Raw genomic sequence first — 22,064 nt, forward strand, 5'->3', positions numbered from 1 at the left:
CCAATAGGGGAGCCATTCCTAATGGAGGCTCTAGCGCACTAGTAACATCTTCAAATTTATGAGCACCATCTAAAGGAAAAAGGTCATGTTTACCTTCAATGGCTTGTTGGGACCGATGCATGAGAATCAAGTCATACTCAGTCCGAGAAATCTCAAAGGGCATGTAGACTCCATGAAAGTTCGAAGTCTCTCCACCAATGTTGATCGAACCTTGTTGGGCAAGCTGTGAAACCCACTCTTGCTCGGTTCTTCTCGGTATAGGATGTATTGGAGACTGAAGTGATGTGGGAGTGTTTGAAGTCATCTTCCATTTGATAGTTCCTGTTTCTGACGACATGCCTTTCCAATCAAAATTCTAGGCTTCTTTAGTGAGTACTTAGCTCTGATACCGTATGAAGAATTACTCGTCTAGAGATGATAAACACAATCGTACAACAAAGCACAGATTGATAAAAGAACTTAGTAGAGTTAGGGTCTATAAAAGAACTTAGTAGAGTTAGGGTTACTCGGAGACAATGAGCACAGAAGATGAATGAATAATAATGAATAAATAGAATGCTCATGCAGTAAACACACTATGCAAGGTGAATACAAAACCTTAAACTCTTGTATCTCTAGGGCCAAGGCAGAGAGTGTGAGCTAGAGAGAGTGTTGTCCTCTATACGGATCCCGAAACATAGCAAAAAACCTCGAAATGTGTACGGCAGCAGCAAACACAGATCTAGAGATTGTGGATCGGAAGCTGGACAGCTCGGAAGAGTAGGCAACAGACTGAAAACTGAGTAGGATGCAAGTGACTGCTTGAACAACGAAACACAACAGTATAGATGATGTGGCTGGCTGCTGTATGGCAGCAGCTGATCAGTAAATGCAGCTTCCTTGATCATGTCAATAGTTAGGTGGCAGCAGCAGGCTGAACATGCAGGCTGGTCTGATCTGCAGCAGTCAAAACGCAGCACTTTGATGGCTGAGAACTGTCACTAGCTGGAGAGAGGCTGGATGTAAGCGGCAGCTGGTGGACAACCACCTTGAACTGAAATATCAGCAAGAAAGGGGTGTGAATATCAAAGGATAGGTGTTGACAATTTGCAAAATAAGGATGGGCTGAGTGATGGGCAGCCTGTCTATTTATACATGAGTGGATCCTCACAAATTAGGGTTTGGCTTATGGGACATGAACGCTCTCTAGGAATGCATTTTTAAAAAATAAAAGTTTTGCTATTTACATGTATTGGGGCTGTTTTAAAGAACTAATCAGTTTATAATGCATTTTTAGCTCAACACCCATGCCTCCTCCCCCCCAAAAAAGCATAGAACTTGTCCAACTGCTTTAGGAGAATGCTACCAAACTGCTTGTACCCCTAAGAAAAGTCAAGTGAGGCATCACACCTATGGAAAGTGGGGTCTCTCTAAACATCATGGGTGTCTACTTGCAAAAATGAAAGCTTCCCAAGCCTCCTACTCATTATAATCTCTAAAGCTTGGAAGTCAATGCATGTGCCTTGCTGATCCTCATAGGTCTCTAGGTTGTTTGAAGTCACCTCCAACAATTCAAGAGTCTACCTTAGGTAGTCCAACCACAATCTCTATTCCGAAACTAGCATGTGCTCAAACCTCCATACGTACATAGATATTTAGGAGTCCAATGCAAGAACCCCAAATATTACCTACCCTCACCCATAAGGTTCTACCTGCAACAATAGTCCCATGATTTTGTGCATAGGATAGTAAGCATGAGCCAATCGAGATGCATACTGCTCTACTCTGATTATGGGTGAATACTTCCAGAAGGTGTGAGAACCTCTTGGAAGCACCCTCCCAACTTTGTTGGCTGGGGGGACACTTACGCTCTTGAACTAGAGATATTTGATGTGATTTGCAAGGGCTAGTTGCAGCTCTTGCTGAACAACCAGTTTCCTGGGAAAGAGTGCTCCATTGGCTGCTCGTGTTCAAGGTTGCTAGGTGTATGCTCATGGGGATACTCTAAGATTTTCCGAATAGGGTTTTGCTTGGCATGGTCAAAGAGGAAGAAGATGGAGATCTAGGGAAGCATGCATTGGTGCTTGATAGTTGGTTTATTGGGCAAACTACACTCCCCCATACTGGCCCGTGGGTGTAGAACAGGGGTAATGTTTGCACCTTGAACCATGGAGTGCACCTCCAAGAGCCGTAATATCAGGCAAGCCTCTACGACTTGATAGTATTGAGGGGCGTAGGGTAGTATGTATTTGTGGATGGGTTTTAGCCTTTAGGTTGCTAGCACTCCTTGAACCATATTCACAAGTGTATGAACTCTCTAAGTAGGGGTGATTTTACAAATTTCTCAAATTTTCCAACACATAGACACGTGCACGCACACGCGCGCACACACACACACGCACGTATGTATGTATGTATACATAGACACATGGCAATCAAGGATGATTGCAATTTCTACTGGGGTTATGTTACAACCTTGAGCAAAATTCTGATCAAGAAGTGGATGGATGTGCACAACATTTTTTGGGAACATAACGCATCCGTAACTTCCTGTAGGGATGTGATCTGGAGTAACAGATCATGAGGATAGAAAGCATGTTAAGAGATGATTAATTTGATTGTAAACATGACATGTTCAGACAGGGTTTCTGATGTGGTAATGCTGACGTGGTAGCCAGATGAATACTTAGGTAATTTATTTACTGCTTTCTTCTTTTTCAGCTTTAAAAGCTGTGTTTTGCTTTCTACAGGCTGATTTTTGCTTTGGTTTTCTTTTTTGGTACGAGAAAGCTGGATGTGCCATGTTGGCAGTAGGGAACAACATAAACAGGGTTGGATGTTGTTGTCTCTAGGTAGATGACGGTGTCTGTTGATCAAGATGGGCTGCCCTTGCATTAGCACTGCTGCTCAGGGTGTTCTGGCTGCTGTCAACAGCAGATTTGCTATTTTTTGCCTGGCAAATCTGTTGGCTGCACTAGCAGTTGGAGAACATGTGGTGACTGGCAAATGCACTAGCTGATGTGGTGGACCTCCTCTTGGCAGGCAGCAGCATGGGTTGATTGGGCACAGCTATCCACTCTGAATGCAGGGGATATACTTGATGATGAGGGGGAGAGCACTGGGTAAAGAGGAAGAGTGACAGAATGATCTGAATGGGAGAATGGATGATACAGTGGGATGCCCAAATTATGCGCCTTGATACAGGGTTTTCGGGCATTTGTCCTACTGTGCACAAATAAAGCCTTTTTAACATACATATAGCTGTTTGAGCCTGTTTTTAAGGAGCAAAATTAGGCATTAACTCAAACAATTAAATGTTGATGCAAGCCTTAATTTTGGTGGCTCAACAAGGTGTGTCAATGTTGATGATAGTGTGTGCTAAAGATGGTGGAAGAATATGTTGAGAAGGAGAGCTGGGCCTTGAGAATTGATACTTCTGTTGATGCACTTCTAGAACTCCGTATCCATAATCCTTTCAAGATCTAGTTGGGATGAAGGAGGAGGAGGAGGAGGAGGAGGAGAAGAAGAAGAAGAGGAAGAAGAAAAAGGGTTTTCCTTGATGTCAAGAGATTGTTCCGTCTTAAAGCCTTCAGAGAGGAGAGGCAAGACAGAAAACTGGAAACATCATGATAGAGACATCATGATTCAGTTTGTGTCACTCTTGCAAAACCTAGTGCTTATAATAGCCCAAGAACTCTTACAAGAGCATTGACCCTGATACTATAGGAGGATACACTAGGGTTGGGAGAGAAAACAATGTATGAACGTGATTGACTAATGGACTTAGGCAAGAATGTAAAGTGAAGAATTTAAAAAATGAATGACTAACATGGAAAAGGAAAGGAAAATGAACAAATTGTGGGAGCTAGTTGTGGGATGTTGAAGGAGAGTGTCATCCTCTTAAATGGATCCAGAGTGCAGCAAACCACCCAATGTGCAATGCGGGATGATGAGGAAAAGATGTCATGCAGCTATGATGGTAGTGGGAACACCAAAACGTAGTTTTTTTAATGAAGAATGGGTTGCCAAGTTTGAGGAGATACCAGGCAGCAACAGAACCCAGCAAAATCTGTGACATGGAGGAGTTCAGCACAGCAATGCAGCTACAGATGATGACATCCAAAAGTGGAGATAGCAACAGGAGCCCAAATGCAACAGTCTGAGCACAGTTGAGCAGGGCAGGCAGTGGGCGGAGGGTGAAAGACAGGCTGTCAGTATGATGGTGACAGCAGCAAAAGAGCCTAGTGACAGCAGCAAAAGAGCCTAGCAAAATCTGTGACATGGAGGAGTCCAGCACAGCAATGCAGCTACAGATGATGACATCCAAACGTGGAGATAGCAACAGGAGCCCAAATGCAACAGTCTGAGCACCGTTGAGCAGGGCAGGCAGTGGGCAGAGGGTGAAACACAAGCTGTCAGTATGATGGTCACAGCAGCAAAAGAGCCTAGTGATGGGAGGGGAAGACCCAAACCAGTATTGTGGCAGCACCTGGAGTTAATTGTAGGAGAGGAGAGAGTATGGTGACAGCAATTTGGCGATGGCGATGGTAACGATGATGATATGGACAATGGTAAGGAGTGATGGAAAGCTGGCATGAAAGACGAGCAAACACAGATCAATGTGGCAATGCTCATGATTCTCTTTTTAACAACTGTTTGAGTCAGTTGTCCTACCAAAAATCTAAAAATTTGTCTTGTTGAAATCTTTTTGGGGCTATACGAGAGCCAAAGGCATTAGCCAATAATATGAGTTTATGTTTAAGGCTAATTTTGAGATAGCTAGACACATTCTCCTTGCAAGGTCCACTCTCTTTTTGCCTCTGTTTACATCATGTATATCAGTTGCTAGATGCTGCTGATTTGTGAATCTCATCATGAGATTGAGTAGAAGTAGCTCGAAAATCTCAAGGACTCTTCTAATTAAGGGCAACAATGAATCAAAGATATCTGCAGGGCCAATTACGTCTACTCCTTGCATCCTTCTGAACTGACTGCTGCATTCTCAGAAAAAATTCAACATCCTGGCTAACAAAGCACAGTCAATTGTGGGTGATGTTGTGACACATGTATTGCCATATGGATTGATAACATTTATTTTTTCCTTTTAAACTATGCTGCAGCTCTTTACAAAATTGTTTTTCATATAGGTTCTAGTTTAAAACACTGCTTGAGGTAGCTACATCAAGCTCATGCCACAGTTGTATGCTGCCATTTGTTTCCTTATTCAATATAAATTAAATGAATAAGGTGCTACTGATATCTGCACAAGGTTGATGTAAAATGTTTGTGCATGTGAGGCACATGGGATTATATCCATTTCTAGTCTGACATTTCCTGCCAATTTATGTCAAGAAGGTACCAATATCGAATTGGGAGTGGCAAAAAAATCTAGCTTTGCTTGAGTTGACACATCAAAATGAGGATTTAAGAAGAGTTTTAAATGAGGTACATATGATGTCGTCTAGTTCACGAACCTCAATGCTTTTCTTTTCAAAGTCAAATTTAGGTTTAGTTAAGGTTGAATGAACCTTGTTAGAATAGCTTTGTGGCCAATGTTAAAGAAAAGTTGTGTATAAAAGATAGAGAGAGAGAGAGAAAAAAAATCTCTATTATATACTTGTAGCTCATAGAGGTAATTGAATGCTTTATCTGAATGCAGTTATGTGGGAGCAAGAACTTATTGTGGAATTTAAAAGTTGTATATGCTTTTTTTTCATAATGAATAATTATGTTAATCACATGAAAAAACACGAGTCACTGCACAGTAGCAGAAATTGACGTATGCCAAGAAACTAAATCCTCTCTAGGGAGATGGCCAACATGTTGAATAAAGTCCAACTGCCACTGGAGAAGACCCTTGAGCTTAGCAATATGCCTTTGAACCCCATAGGCGGAATTGAAGATGAAGGCATTCTGGGTGACCCAGTTCTGCCAACAGCCCCAGAACCTAAGAAAATGAAACAAGGTCTTCATATTTGGTTGCATAGGAGTGGGATATTTTGCCTCAGCAAAGACCTAATCATAAGGATGTAGCAAAGGTCCCACCATAGCTCTCCAAATGTCAAACAAGAGGGGCTAGATCTTTTTGGCTAGTGGGCATGAAATAAATCTATGGTGGGAAGATTCCACACAGGTAGTACAAAAGAAACAACTCCCATTGAAATATGGTGGCCTGGAAAGAGATGGTGTGAGGGGTAGGCCACCTATTAGCATTCTCCAAAGGGGAACTTTGTATTTGGATGGAGTCTTATTGAGCCACCCTTCCATAACAGTCAATTTCCACCATGCCTTGCTCTTGTGTAGTCCCCAAATAACATTGGCTTTGATCATCAACCAATGGCAATCTCTAATCATAAGTTGATATATCTAGTTAATCAAAGCACCCTCTAGACTTAGCCAACTTGCAAGATTCTAGTTTTGCCAAGGATGATCAGAATCAAAGGTGGGGAAAGGTTGTCAGTCTTGCAACTGCATTGAGATCAGACCCTGTAATTCAAAGTATCCACAAGGGATCCAGAAAACCCATCTAGCTATGCGGAAAGATATCAGCACATTGCAAGTTGATGGAGTTGCATTTGTAGTAGAGATCAAGCCTTGACATGCCATCCGATTGAACTTGGGGCGGTCATCTTTTTTCTCTTCCTAAGAGAAAATGTTGTGCACTAATTGAAATGTTTGCAAATGGCCTTTAGGCCAACCAAGAAGACTCAGAGGCATGTAGAAAACAACACATGGAGCCAAAAGGCTCCAAGTAATATAGGGATGCAAGAATAGAAGAAGGGGATCACGAAGTGGGTAAAACTAGGATGGTGGGGATGATATCCATCCACGGAGCGATTGAGTTAAAAATGAATTATAAGTTGATTAGCTCTTCAAAACAATCCTAAAACATGTAAATTATCCAAAGTTTCATTAAACGGTGCATGTCCTAGAGAGTGTTTGTGCCCCATAAGCCAAATCCTAATTTGGGAGGATCCACTCATCTATAACTAGATAGGCTGCCCACCATTCAACATTATACCTTGTCTTGGAGGTTTCAGCCCATCAGTTCTCCCTCTAGTGGTTGTCCAACCCATCATGATTGCTGCCATGTCATCACCAACCCGTGGCAACCTATCCATTCCTGTTGCCCTGTTGTCCAACCTCTTCCTGAGCATCATAAAGCCATAGTTGCACTAGTACTACCTATGAAAGGGTTCATACTATATTGTACTATAGGTATCGTACCTTACATATTAGTACCATAAGGTACCGTCTTGATGGATACTTCTTTTTTGGTCTCATCCGCACTTTGGGATGAGTTAAATGCTTCTGATACTAATGCGATTCCCTCGTGGGATTATGTTGTTTGAGATTCAAACAACTTCTCTACCTTAGTTTGTAAAATAAATAAAAAAGTAGCTCTTGCAGTTTGTAAAAACATCCTAAGGTACGATTTAGTACCATTTAAGTAGTTGTTACAAGAGAATAACATGTTTTTATCATATATGCCTTTAAAAATCTTAAGGTACCATTTAATGCCATATTTTATCGTACTGTACCATATCACACTTTTTGTACCTGACAACCTTTGCATAAAGCTTGTGTTTATTGTAGTTCAGGCTCAATCTGCATCAGATCTTTTTCATACAATTGTCACCCAACCTCTCACTCTCGTCGGTGATCAACTGCCATAATCTTGAGGTGGTTACTTTCCAGCTTGTTGCCTCCCCACTTTAATACAATTGTCACCCAACCTCTCATTGCTGTTGGTGATCCATTGCCATAATCTTGAGGCGATTACTTTCCGGCTTGTTGCCTCTCCACTTTTTGCATCATCTCAACTCCGATTGGTGGTTACAACACTTGGAATTTGTCTCTAGTGGATGTCACAATCTAACTACTCCCTCTGCCCGCTTTCATGAGAGCCATTAGCTGTTGGATAGCGCTGCCCTTGAGCATCTTGTACATCATTTACATAATTCATTCATTCATTTTAGAGTTATCTTTCTTCTCTATTTGTATATGCATTTTGCATTTCGTGTTTGTGTATTTGTGTTTTTGCAAATTTGTGGTTTTGCGTTTATGTTTGAGCTCTCTGTGTTTCAGTCGTGGTCATACACTCATTCTTTTCTTTTGCAAACCCTAGCATATCTCCACATGGTATCAAAGCTTGTGCTCTTCTAAAGAGCTACTTGAGGCTATTGTGGATTGCTTGGTTTGGTCCTAATAACACTATGCATCACATTGTGATTCATGGTGGCTCAAACCACTCCATGTTTGGATCCTCTAATGTTTTCTTTAGCTACTCCTTGAATGGAGGCTTTGTTTAGGCATGATGGTCTTGGTTTGGAGGATAACACTCTATCTATCAAACCAACCTTAGCCTCTTTCGGTAGTAGTAGTGCCACATCAAGGAGGTTGAGAAGGGGTCTTCCCTAGGGAGGTAGCGTAGTTTCATCATACTCCCCGGTATCCATGTTCATCAATGGCTGGTCAATGGTGCAGTGGATTGTGGATCTTCCCCTTAGTTAGTGCATCATGGCATCTTTGACTAGTTCAGTCATTATCTTTCCCTAGGCTAGTTTCTTAGGCATCCTAGGTCATGCTTAGGAACCCTAGGCTAGTTTTCTTTAGGGTTGGCCACACTTTTTCAAGTCTTTCATTGCACATTTCCTTCTTTCATTTACTTCCATTGCATCTAACACTCATTTAGCTCTCTCTCTTTTTAATTCAATACAACATTGGTAGCATTATATCATGTCAATTTTGAAATAATTATAGGCACACAAACCACCTACTTAATCATCCAAACCTTTTATGTCATTGATAAATTTTTAAAAAAAACATGTCAATAGTATTTTTTTAATATATAGTTCTAGGATTACAAGGAGCAATCAATAATAAAAATGTTTTCTATTTATCCAATATTTTGAAAGGATGATTGTAAATAAAATGTACATAATTTTTAATGGCTATAGGAAAGCACACTCTTCCCATGTAGACTTTTTCTTTGGTATACAGGTTTCTTTCTTGATTCTTTCATACTTGGTTTTGTATTTAAGTTAGGACTAACATTGCAAGTATTTTACAAGTCCTATCTGGGCTGAAGGCTTGGTTTTTCAGTTCTTGCCTTGGTGAATATTGTCTTTGTTAGCCTGGAGACGGAGATAGTATCTTCACTCTTGAGATTTGTTGGGTTCGACTCATGCCTATACTCACAGGGGAGTGTCGGTGATCTTTAATAGGACACTTGGGCACTTTTTACTCTCCGTATGAGAGGTTTTTTTCCCCAGAGTTATTTCTTTTTATTTTATGTGCCTATGTTACACAGTTTTAGGAACTTATCATGTTTCACACTCTTTGGGTGTGAACACCCTCTTACAACCCTAAGGTTTAAGGGTTGTACTTTGTACTTGCACCTTACACTTTAGATAATCGTATTGGGTGTCATGCTCTCACACTCTACACTGTCAACTATACTCTTAGCTGAGCACATCGATTTGTTCTACCTCTCACATTTGGTATCAAAGCTCAGGTAAGCTCAGTCTCTACTCAGAGCTCCAGCTCTAGCTTGTTGCCCAACTCCAGCTTCAGCTTGGTGAGCTGTTGCTTCTGTTTGCAAGCAGCTGTCTGCACCACCACCAGGTCGTCCGTCACCAAACAATGCTACCAGTGCTGCTGCCACTTGTCAGCTCTATCTGCCCAGCGCTGAAGCCTTCAGTGTCGCCACTAGAGACAGCCACCGCCGCCTATTAATTGCGCCAGCTGCACCTTAGGCACTGCCAGCTCCTGCGCGCTTGATTTGATCTGCTGCCTTCTGCCTCACGCCCGTTCAGTGCGCTGCCGACAACACAGCCCGTCAGTTCCAGGCGGCCTGTCTGCTCTAGTCCGCCCACATGCTCTAGTCGGCTCTGCGCCACCAGCCAGCCACCAGGTGCCCGACAGTCCAGGTCGGCTTTGAGAATTAGAGTAAAAATAATTTTTTATTTGAATTTATTTCTCTGGATGGGGCTTGTTGCCCGGGCAGGCAATCTCAATTCCAGCACATGTTTGGGACACAAATATTGCAGAGATTTTGTGCATGTTTTTTTGGGCCAGACATTTGGGGCTTTTGCAGTCAGCTCAGTGATTGACAAATGAACATTTGTGCGGTCTGAAATAGACTGATTTCGTGCATTTTGGGACAAGAAATTTTGGGGCTTTTGCATTTTCAGTGCTGCTGAGCACTTATTGCACCTTGGACAGTGTGCATTTAAGACAGTTTTGACAGAGTGTGATTAAATTTGCTAATTACGGCAAAGCACTAGCTGTAATTTCTGGAAATCCTGAGATTTTCAGGTTGGTCTATCTTGAGATATTGCTCTTTTGCTCTCTGATCAGCAACATTTATCATGGCAAATCAGGGAGGTGATGTATTTACATACATATCCAAGGAGGATAGGTTGGATGGTAACAACTATTCCCTCTGGTCATTCATGATGAAGAATGTGCTGATTGCGAAGAATCTTTGGGATTATGTCAGCGGTGAAGAAGTTAGGCCCGGAGTTGTGGCTCTTGCTACTCCTCCTCCAGGAGGATGCGGATAACGGGCAACTCAGCCTGTTCAGCCCGCTCCAGTTCAGCCACTTCCCCAGAGATCAGCAACGCAAAAGGCATCAGATACACGAGATGCACAGGCTTTATCGCTGATTGCATTGGCAATCCAACGGTCTATCATCCCTCACATTCGGTCTGTAGCTTTTTCACGAGAAGCATGGCTGACCTTAGAGCAGATGTTTGTTGGAAAAAATGAGGCACGGATCTCTTTCTTGAAGAAATAGCTTGAGATTGTGAAGATGGATGAGGATGATTCTATGCAGGATCATCTAAATAAAATTCAAGACTTGCACAGCTTATGAATGTAGGTGAGTATTACTCAGATGTGTAGTTGATATCTACTACCTTGAATTCATTGCCGCCCTCGTACTTGGCCTTTTATATGCCCTTGAACCTCACCATGAGGATTTCCCCATAGCCACTTACTCATGGTGAGGTTCAAGGCCATATGAGGATTTCCACCATGAGGTCAGTTTGCTCTTAGAGGAAGAGTAGACAAGAAAAACAATGGTGTGGATGTTATAGCCTTTGAGCAAGCTTTTATCGTAAGGCAGAAGGGCAAGGGCAGCCGAGCAAAAAATGCTCCAAAGAGCTTTGGGACTTCAGGCACTTCATAGGGCAATAAGAAATAGGTTGGCACGCAAGCCAAGAAGGGCAAGTGCCAGTATTGCAAGAAGCCAGGACACTACATCATTGAATGTAGAAAACACATAGCCAAGGAGAAGGAGAGGGATGCCTATTTCTAATTTACCTTCTACTGCTATTGAGTCCACGCCCTTTGTTGCAGGTAGGGATTATTGTTTTTACACATGCAGTTATAACCCTTCTTGGACTGATAGAGCATTGAGCTCTATCGAGGATGCAAGCACATGGTTTTGTTATGTGTGCTTGCCATGTCTTGAATAGGTGCCCCACCAAGGTGTTAAAGAATGTCACGCCTTTTGAGGCTTGGTACAGTCGGAAACCTTCTGTTGGGCATTTTCGTACTTTTGAGTGTCTTACATACGCACACATTTCCAAGGTACTAAAAAAGAAGTTGGATAACAAGGCCGTTAAATGCATTTTTGTGGGGTACAACAGTGAGAGAAAAGGATATAGATTATATGATCTTGTCTCTAAAAAGGTATTTGTCAGTAGGGATGCGGTTTTTAATGAAAAATCAGAATTATCCCTTACTGGTTTTGACACATATTAGGCTGCCAATGATGTATTTGAAGGACTGTTGCCCATTTCTTTCGGTGATACAGTTGGAGCTTCAGCAAGTGAACTTAATGTTCAGCCAATTGCTCCATTGGGTAATGCAGAAAATCAGTCCATAGTTGATCTGAATATTCGGTAAATTCAGCAAGAGCTTGTACACCTTCAGGAGGCTAGGCAAATGCCTAGATGGTATTTGCAGACTATGAAAGATAGTCATTTGGATGCTCCTATTGCTGGTCATACTACAAGGCAAGCTCGTATGGGTGATGGTGCATATACCATGGAGTTTGTTATGGCAGCAGATACATTTGATCATGAGGAGCCTAATATTTTGAGTATGCACAACATAGTGTGCATTGGATGGCAGCAATGCAATCTGAGTTTGATTCCATCAAACATGGAATTTAGTGTCTTTGCCTATTGGGAAGAAAGCCATTGGTACAAAGTGGGTATAACTTGAAAAGGAATGCAGATGGATCCATTGACAAATATAAGGCCAGGCTTGTGGCCAAGGGCTACGCACAGAAGAAAGGCATTGACTATGAGGAGACATTTGCTCCTACCTCCCGCATGACTACCATTAGGTCTATGGTTGCTTTGATTGCACATTATGGATGGATTGTGCATCAGCTTGTTATAAAGACTGCATTTTTACATGGGGAACTTCAAGAAGAAGTGTATGTACAGTAGCCCATTGGTTTTCAGTTGAGGGATCCGAACACTAGTCTGTAAGCTGAAAAAGGCTTTATACGGTTTGAAACAAGCTCCTCGAGCTTGATATGTAAAGATTGATGCCTTTTTACTCAGCCAAGGGTTCATAAACAGCTCATCAGAGTCTACCCTTTACATATGTAGAGAGGGGGAATCCTTGCTGGTCATATGTCTACTTGTTAATGATCTTTTGCTTACAAGGACACATGCTGATCAGATTTTAGTATTCAAACAAAATTTGCAGTAAACTTTTGAGATGTTAGATTTGAGCCATTTGCATTATTACTTGGGTATTCAGTTCATTCACGATGCTAGAGGTATTGGATTGTCATAGTCGAGATACATTGGTAAAATTCTTGAGAGGTTTGGCTTACACGATTGCAAGCTAGTTTGTACACCAATGGAACCTAGACTGAAGTTGTCATTGCATGATTGAAGGTGAATTGTTTGATATCCATACATATACTCCAGCAGTTGGATGTCTTATTTACCTATGCAACATAAGGCCAGACATACAGTTTGTAGTTTCAGCCTTGAGTAGATATATGCATTAGTCACATGTGTCACATTGGCAAGCTGTCAAGTGTGTTTTCCGTTACTTGCAGGGTACTAAGACTCTTGGATTGCTCTATACCAAGGGGGGACCATTGCACTTACATGCTTACAGTGACTCTAATTGGGCTGGTGATTATGACTCTCGTCACTCCACTAGTGGCAATTGTTTCTTTCTTGGCTTATCTTGCATCTCTTGACTTATCAAGAAACAATCCACTGTTGCTACATCATCATGTAAAGCTGAATACAAGGCAGCTTTCACTACCACAGTTGAATGCGTATGACTTAGATGCTTGTTAGTTGATTTGGATGTATGTGTCACTGAGCCTACTCCTTTGTTCACTAACAATTAGATTGTCATTGCAGTGGTATGGAACCCAGTGTTTCATGCAGGCACGAAACACATTGAGATCCATTATCATTTTGTCAGAGAGAGACTACATGCAGGTGATATTAGTCTTGTTTACTATCCTACCACCAGTAATGTGGCAGACATCTTTACCAAAGCTCTTCCTCGTGACAAATTTGAAGCGTTTTGCAATGCTTTAAATTTGATCTTCTTTGGTGGATGACCCTTTGTCTTGATCACTCTTCACTCCAGGGGGTTTTGTTGGGTTCGACTCATGCTTATGCTCACAGAGGAGTGTCGTTGATCTTTAGTAGGATACTAGGGCACTTTTTACTCTTTGTATGAGAGGTTTTTTCCCCTAGATTTATTTCTTTTATTTTATGTGCCTATGTTACACGGTTTTAGGCACTTATCGTGTTTCACACTCTTTGGGTGTGAACACCCACTTACAACCTTAAGGTTTAAGGGTTGTACTTTGTACTTGCACCTTACACTTCAAATAATCGTATTGGGTGTTGTGCTCTCACACTCTACATTGTCAACTGTACTCTTAGCTGAGCTTCGATCTGCTCTTCTTCTCACAAGATTGGGCATCCTTTTTCCTTATCTTGGCATCCATCTTTCTTTCATTTCAATTGAGGTGTTTTTTTATCGTTTAACCATCATTTCCTATACTACTAGTTTGTTTATCTTTTATGACAAGTGGACTGCTACTTTAGTGGTCGTGTCTTTATATCCTCGGTTGGCATTGTAGTTGGCCAATAAATTGGTCTAGGTCCAAATGTGATATCGGGTACCACCTAGTACCTGTCAAGCATAACTTCATACAAGTTTTGCATTTGGCACCAACTAATATCTTGGAGTCTTGGGTCATACATTGTGAAATAATTAGCTTGCACCTCACATGTACAAGTCATTGTTACACATTTGATTAACTTTTAATCAAATGCTAAGCAAAGCAATAAAATTTCATGTCCTTGTGACTGGGCACCACACAAAGATGGACATCGGGTTTCTCTTTTTCCCTCAACATCAACATCCATGGTTGAGAGGAGGTTCCTACCCTTGACTCACTATGTATAGGTTTTGGCATTTGTCTTTGACATTAGCCTCCCTTCCCTATTGTACTTCCCCTTTGCATTGCATGATCATTATCATCTTTGTAAAAGGGCGCTTGGGCAAGTGAACAATTTTACCATGAGGGCAATTGTCCAAGTGGCACCTCCTGATGCACATTCTCATCATGTAACATTACTCTTTGTATCTCGTTGTGCAGAGCAGTTCTAAGCAAATCCTTAGTTGTTTCCAATGGTGGTTCTTCTACCACTGCACCTCCGTACTTCTTCATCCCCATTACTTTTCACCCTTTTACTTCGTCATCGACACACATGGATATTTGTTTTGTGATGTGGTGGACCTAACCATCCCTTTTCATTTTTACCATAGGACAGTTACTTGATAGCATAAAATATTTATTTAAAATCCTTTATTTAAAAAAAACAATGTGGTTCCATATGCTTTTGCAAGTCTTGGTAGGCCACTAGGAAGCCAACAAACACCCATGCCTATTGCCTTGCACCTCTCTGGGGTGATCACTTGGACTTTGTATGTCACGGGGATGTAAAATTTTTAGATGCTTTAATCCTGCTGATAGCATTTGATTAAGATATTGATCAAATGTGCAAGGTTGTTCAACACACATGATGCACATGGTAGTTATTTCATGGTAACAGGCCAAGAACCTCGAGGATACAATGGGTGTTGAAGGCAAAGTTGTGATAATTAATATTAACTGGGTTTTGGTGGTTAGTAGGTCTCAATTTTGATCCTAGGATAGTTGCTTGACCAATAAGTGTCAGTGGTGACACTAGGAAGAGTCAACAACAGTTGGGGACCACTCAAGGTTGCTAATGGCCTACCCAATTTAATTATGGATGGACACATTTAATTTTGGGTAGGGTCAGAAGGGCTGAAATTAATTTTCAAATAATTCTAAAAATTAATTTAATGCCTAGATGTTGCTGAAAAATGGGTTTAGAAGGATGTGGCTTGGCAAAAATGCCCATGCAAACGGAGAAAACATGTTTGGGGGCTAGGTCTTAGCCATTCAGATAGTTTTTAGGTGGCGGGATAAAGAGAGGAGGCTGCTGATCATTTTGTGAGTAAAGAAACGGCAATTTTGCTATAGGCAATAGCCAATAGAGAGCTCCAAGAGGCAGGAGACAGCAAGGAACAACCTACAAGGGATGGTGACAACTGTTGAATGCCGGCGACAATAATTTGGGGGTGCCTAGCAGTAGGTGATTGCATTAAATGCACATTGGAGCAAGCAATAGACAGATTCTAGGGCTCTCTCACAAAGAAAATTGGATCTCTCTCTCATCTCAGCTTTCTCTCATCTTCTCTAGTCCATTCTCAGGAGATCTCAACTTATCTCAGCCATTTGGAGCTGATCTTAACCAAATTTGGTGGACAATAAAGGGAAATTGGTTGTAAATCCTAAATTTTTGTAGAAATTAGGGTATAGCAGCCAACTCGGGATCCATAACATCGATAGAAGGCATTGTACACTGAAATTAGCACGTGGAACTTGTGGTATTGACAAGGATTTCAAAGGCCAAGCCATCCATTGTAAATTTGGGGCAACATGTGGTCAATTGGGGTCCAATTAGAACAAGTAATCATCCTTGTTTTGCAGGTTACACTAGCCCACACACCCTCTGTTGCTGTTGGCGCCCAGTTTCCAGCCTGCAACCCGCCTCCATTTGCTGTCCAGCCATCATCGACTGCAGCCACATCATCTTCAGCCTGTCCATTGCTATAGGCGACAGATCTCAACTGCTGGTGACTGCTCCAAACTGTCCCAGACTGTTGTTCAGCCTGCTGTCCATCATCTCTAGGGTCAGCTAGCCTGCGTTTTCAGCATTGCAGGCCCTGACACTCTCAGACACTGTTTCAGCTTGCTGTTTACAACAGACTGTGCACAGTTTCCAGCTCCCAATCGGTGGTACACTGCTGCGTTTACGAGTTTCCAGCCTCCAGACTGCTGCGTTTTGGTGACCAGCCTGCTGCCATTCACTATTCAATACTTCTACACTCCGACTGGTGGTCACAGACTTGGGATCCGTCTTCGGTGGATGTCACACTCCGACATTGCTCTACCCTTGAGCACATTGTACACTCTTACATTCATTTACAGCATTCATTCACTTCAGAGTTGTATTCTCTCTCTCCCTTCTTCTGTTTATGTTTGAGTTTTTGTGTTTGAGTTTTGAGTTTTGCGTTTAGGGTTTGAGTTTTGCCCTCTGTGTTTGTGTTTGTGTCTCTATGTTTTTGTCGTGGTCGTACACTCTGTGTGTCCTTAGTGCAAACCCTAGCAATCTTCTTAACAGGGACCACATTCCGTCCCTCGTCACAGAGGAGATGGGACGCTCTCTCCTAGACCCCTTCATAGAGAAGAAATTAGAGGAGGCTTTCCATGCACAGGAGGGGTAGAAATCCCCGGGAGAGGATGGTCTTTCTAAGGCCTTCTTCACTACGTATTGGGAGGTGGTGAAGGATCCCCTACTGCTGGCCTTTCAGGAGATCTTCAGCTCAGGACGGATGCTTAGGAGTCTATCGGAAGGTCTGATCAGTCTTCTTCCCAAAGGGGGAGACCGGTTGGAGCTATCCTAGTGGAGACTGATCACCTTGTTGTTAGTGGCCTATAAGGCACTAGCCAAGATGATTGCTACGCGACTCCGCCCCGTACTTCCAGATATCATTCATGACACATAGACGGGTTTTGTCCAGGATAGGAGCATCCTAGACAATGTCTTCACCTTCTTCAAGGCGATTGAGTGGGCCCAATACAGTGGTCAGGGATTGGCTGTACTTCTCCTGGACTTTGAGAAAGTCTATGATAGGGTTGACTGGGACTTCTTAGAGGGCACCATGGTGAGGTTGGGCTTTCCCTAGGCATGGATCTGCGGGGTTTCTGGACTTTACAGATCGGCTACCAGCAGGGTTCTCATAGGTGGTGTTAATTCTCAGGCGAACAAGGTGAAAAATCCAGAAAATCTAAAGCAGAAGATAAGGCCAAGGCAAAAGTGAAACGGAAGACGAAGGTGCGCCAAGAAGAATCTGGAAACACAATAAGTATAGAAAATTTCTAAATCAAGGAAAAAGGTGCATAGGAAAAAATGCATGTCAACGCTCTTGTAAAAGAGCGTAAGGCGCACATTGATTTATTAATGATTTATTTTAAGAGCACCAGGTTCTCACCCGAGCTCTCACCCATGCAATTTGTAAAGGTAGATAGACGGTAGGAAGGAAGCTAGGAGGATAGGAGGACAATGGGAAAAAGGGTCTAGGTCACGGCCGGCCATGTAAAAAAGGGGATAAGGGGATGACCGCCCAAAAAGGGATTTAGGGTTTTGTATATAAAGTTGAAAAGTGAATGAAAAGCTCATTATTGTGTGTGGCCAAAAGCGGCTCTCCTCTTCTTCTTCTTCTTCTTGCTTGCTTGAGCTTGTGCTTGAGAGAGGAAGTGTGAGAGTGCGAGGGAGTGAGTGTGTGAGGGTGAGGGACCGTGAAGGAGAAGCTCTCCATCTTCTCCTCTCTTCTTCACTTCTCTTCTCTTCTCTTGTCTTGCTCGTAGCAATGGAGCTTGGAGCGTGGAGCTTGAGGATGGAGCTTGCTTGAGGCTTGCACTTGGATCGTGGTAGCTATTGGAGTGCTCAGGAGAGGAGGCAACTAGATCGGGCATGGAGATAAGCTCACTACACTCAGAGATAGATAGTGCGTTGACTATGTGAGAGGTAGCCATTAGTGTTCGGCTTGGAACTCTTGAAGCAATAAGTGGCCCATGGGTCTTGGCGGTTGATCGCCTCCACATTTTGGTTCCATTGCCGGGACCAACGGATTTAAGCCTTGAGTGCTTGCGCGCTTTGAATCGAGCATTGAAGTAGGGTTTTCCCCGAACCGGTGTTTGAGATAGATAGGTAGGAAGCGAGGGAGTTTGAAGAGGTATTCGATTTCCTTAGCAAGTAGGTTTTTGGTGTTTTGAATTTGGAAAAGCATGTTGGAGTAGTGTAGATATTTGCTTTGTGATTTGGATATATTAGGGTAGGAAAAAACGAAGAAAAATATGCATTGGGATTTCTGCTGTCATAATAGGAGCAGAACAGAAAACACAGGTTGGATGGTGATGTGGTAGCAAAACACAGTTGTCTGCAGTTGCCAAGCAGTAGGAGATGGTTGGGATCTGTCGCATGATGGCTGAACAGCAAACTCCAGTTGTAAACACAGCCTAGACAACAACAAATTGACACCTAATGGTTGAATCCCGAGAAAGGGGTTGGAAGCAAGCGTTTGGCTGTAGGCAACAACTAGAACTAAGATGTCCTTCAGAAGATGGGGAGTGGACAGTAGAGACAGGTCACCAACCAACTGCAAAATAGAGATAGGTTGGGTGGTGTGCAGCCTATCTATTTATAGATGGATGGGTCCTCCCAAATTAGGGTTTGGCTTATGGGACACCTACACTCTCTAGGATTGTGTTTCTTCTTAATAAAAGTTTGGTGATTTCGAGTTTTGGGGCTGTTATTATGAGCTAGTTAAGTTTTAATGCATTTTTTAGCTCAAGACCTACAACCGGTCTACCACAAAGCACCTGCCTAGACAAAATGCTGCAAACATGGCATGTAGCGTTGACCTGCCTGCCGCCACACAACTTGTCTGCCGCCACATCACACATTTGTTTGATAACCTTGCACCTGCCTGTGACACCAACACCATGCATCCACCTGTGACACTTGTGTGCCATGATCTGACAGCCTTGACAACCCATGTTGAATGCCACATCACGTCAAATCCATCTTGACAGCCCAACAAAACAAATCATTATTAATACAATGTTACTTATCATTCTTCCAATATAATTATCATTGTTTGTGCATAGCCTCTACACAGGCACATATTTTGGGGATTTTCGAAGCAAAAACATCAATTCCCACTCAATTTCTTCAAAAAAGTCAGTGTTTTTGTCCAAGACCTCTAAATTTCACTAAAATTTTTGGGGATTTGTCATTTTTGCACAACATTTCTTGAAATTTCTTAGTTGTTGAGCCACAATTTGACCACATTTGACCACAAATGTTTCGGTGAAATTTGCTCAAATTCATCCATATTGAGAGCCAATTTGTCATCGCGGACATTGGCAGAAATTGTACTTTGATTTGCCAATATTCAACTTCTCCATGCACAAATTTTACTTTAACTTTGGTTTTCCAATGTTCAGCTTCTCCATCGACATTCAATCCATCAAATTGTAAGTTTCGAAGTTTTCCTTTGCTTTCTTTTTATGTTGCACTTGCATTTGTACTTTGGACAGTAGGTGGTTCAAAATATCAACAATTTGCAACAAGCAATGGTTGCTTAGAATGACTTGCTCAATAGGTTTGGTAATGATGACAAGTTTCATGGGACCGACTATCCCATGTAGGCATACATGATGAGGCATGTCTTGGTTGCAAAACAATTTTGGGGATATATGTATATGACACACAAAGAAAACCTATAGGCCCAACTATGAAGAATGATGCAAGTGTATCTAGCTCGTCTTTAGTCACTAGCGGATCATCAATATATGTTGCTCCTCCTCCCATAGGTGAATAGTTTGAGATGGCATGGGCGAGATACCTAGGTATATGCATTGATTGCACTATCATGCAAGGAATAGGTTTTGCTTATTTGTCATTCACAATGGCCAAGGATTCTTGGGAGAAACTTGCCTTTGTGTATCGGGTGCGTAATGAGACACATGTTGCTTATTTGTGGAAGCAGCTCAAGATAGAGTATACGAAAGGTGACTTGTTTGATGTATACATCATTATGGTAAATGACCTTTGACAGCAAGTTGCTAACATTGATGAGATTATTCGAGATGCATCTCTTGTTTCTACTATCTTGGCTGGTCCACTTGAATCATATCAGAGTTTTGCCATTACACTCCTTGCTTGCCAAAGGAAATGCCAATGAATGCTCATTTGATGAGTTGGTTTCACTACTCTTGCAGGAGGAGCAATCATGGGTCAATCAGTCCAATATGACCATGGATAATCTAGCATTAATGATGGCAACAAACTCGCTCTAAGAGAAAAGACAAATTAGCACCTTCTTTAGACTCTCAAAGTACAGAGGACAAGGGTGGCAAAAAGAAAAGGTGCAATTATTGCAGAAAAAAAGAGGCATGTCATTGAGGAATGCAAGAAAAAGATTGCTAGTAAAAAGAGGAAAAAGTCATCTATGACAGCTAGTGAAAATTCAGCAAATGTAAGGATTCAGAAGCACATTTGGCTAGTTGGACATCAAATAGTCTTATGCCTTTTTTGTATGTTGTTCGTATGATACTTCATCACATGCTCAATATCTATCAATGGCTGAAAATAAGAATGCATTGTATTTTGAGAGCAGTGCTTCCATGCATATTACCTCCTTTTGTGACGTGTTTGTATCATATGCAAATGTATAGGGGGGTAGATTAATCATATGTACTAACAATGCTTCATATGCAATCAAGGGCATTGGACGAATTCCCATTGTTGTAGTAAATAGGGGTGTCATCATGCTTCAAAAGGTCTTTTATATGCTGAGCATAAAGAAAAACTTGCTCTCAGTTTCAGTCATTGCATGTGCTACTTTTATGGTTAAATTCCATATGGATCAATGCAGTGTCTATGACTGTAGTGATGGGGATGCTCTCGTACTACAGCCTTTGTCAACATGATTTCTATGAGAAAAAAGCATCAGAGGATACACTACAAGTTGATGCTACTACTATGGATGACAGTGGGTTGTGGCATGCTTGGTTTGATTGGAGTTTGCAGATGGCACAATAATTTATTTAGATGGGGATGAGAGTAATGTGGGCCTTTGTGGTGTTGTGGAGATATTTTGTACAACATCCAAAGCCTCATGTAATTGACAGAAATTCTATAGATTTTGGATATGTAACACTATGCAGCTAGAATGATGACCACATGAGCACTTCATCTTAGTTTCTTTCAGTGTCATGATTGTGACACTACGCAGCTAGAATGGTGACCACACGAGCACATCATCTCAATTTCTTTCAGCCTCATGATGAGATAACTTTGAAGCCATGTAGGGATTGACATTACTTCATAGTAGTAATGGCACCTCTTCTTTTGAGCATGATATAGAACCTCCTTTATTGGAGCTTTGCAAGTCTTTCATTAGCAAAGAGAGTGGTGGTCACCAAGTAGTTTTTTCTTCCGGCCATGTGGTGCATCAATATTTTGTTGGGCATTCTCTAGTTCATGCATGGGCTAGGTGAAGCGAATCATTAGGAACTTTATTTGGTTAAGAGGAAATGGGAGCCCAGCCAGGAAAAAGGTAGCATGGGATGTCATTATACAACTTAGATCTACCAAGTAGTTTTTTCTTCCGGCCATGTGGTGCATCAATATTTTGTTGGGCATTCTCTAGTTCATGCATGGGCTAGGTGAAGCGAATCATTAGGAACTTTATTTGGTTAAGAGGAAATGGGAGCCCAGCCAGGAAAAAGGTAGCATGGGATGTCATTATACAACTTAGATCTACCAAGTAGTTTTTTCTTCCGGCCATGTGGTGCATCAATATTTTGTTGGGCATTCTCTAGTTCATGCATGGGCTAGGTGAAGCGAATCAT

General features: G+C 41.9%; 1 protein-coding gene across 1 annotated transcript in view; it reads left to right on the forward strand.

Moving 5' to 3' along the window:
- The window catches only part of LOC148020710 (uncharacterized), a 62,027-nt gene that overhangs the window by 14,589 nt on the left and 25,374 nt on the right, over positions 1 to 22,064 (forward strand). The window contains exon 3 of the mRNA XM_087699437.1: positions 5,335 to 5,424. Within this exon, the coding sequence (XP_087555563.1) occupies positions 5,335 to 5,424 (90 nt within the window). The remainder of the gene's footprint in view (positions 1 to 5,334; positions 5,425 to 22,064) is intronic.

This window comes from Lygodium microphyllum, chromosome 18 (assembly GCF_053477565.2).
Source record: "Lygodium microphyllum isolate KBCC chromosome 18, Lygodium_microphyllum_v1.1.10, whole genome shotgun sequence".
Taxonomy (NCBI): domain Eukaryota; kingdom Viridiplantae; phylum Streptophyta; class Polypodiopsida; order Schizaeales; family Lygodiaceae; genus Lygodium; species Lygodium microphyllum.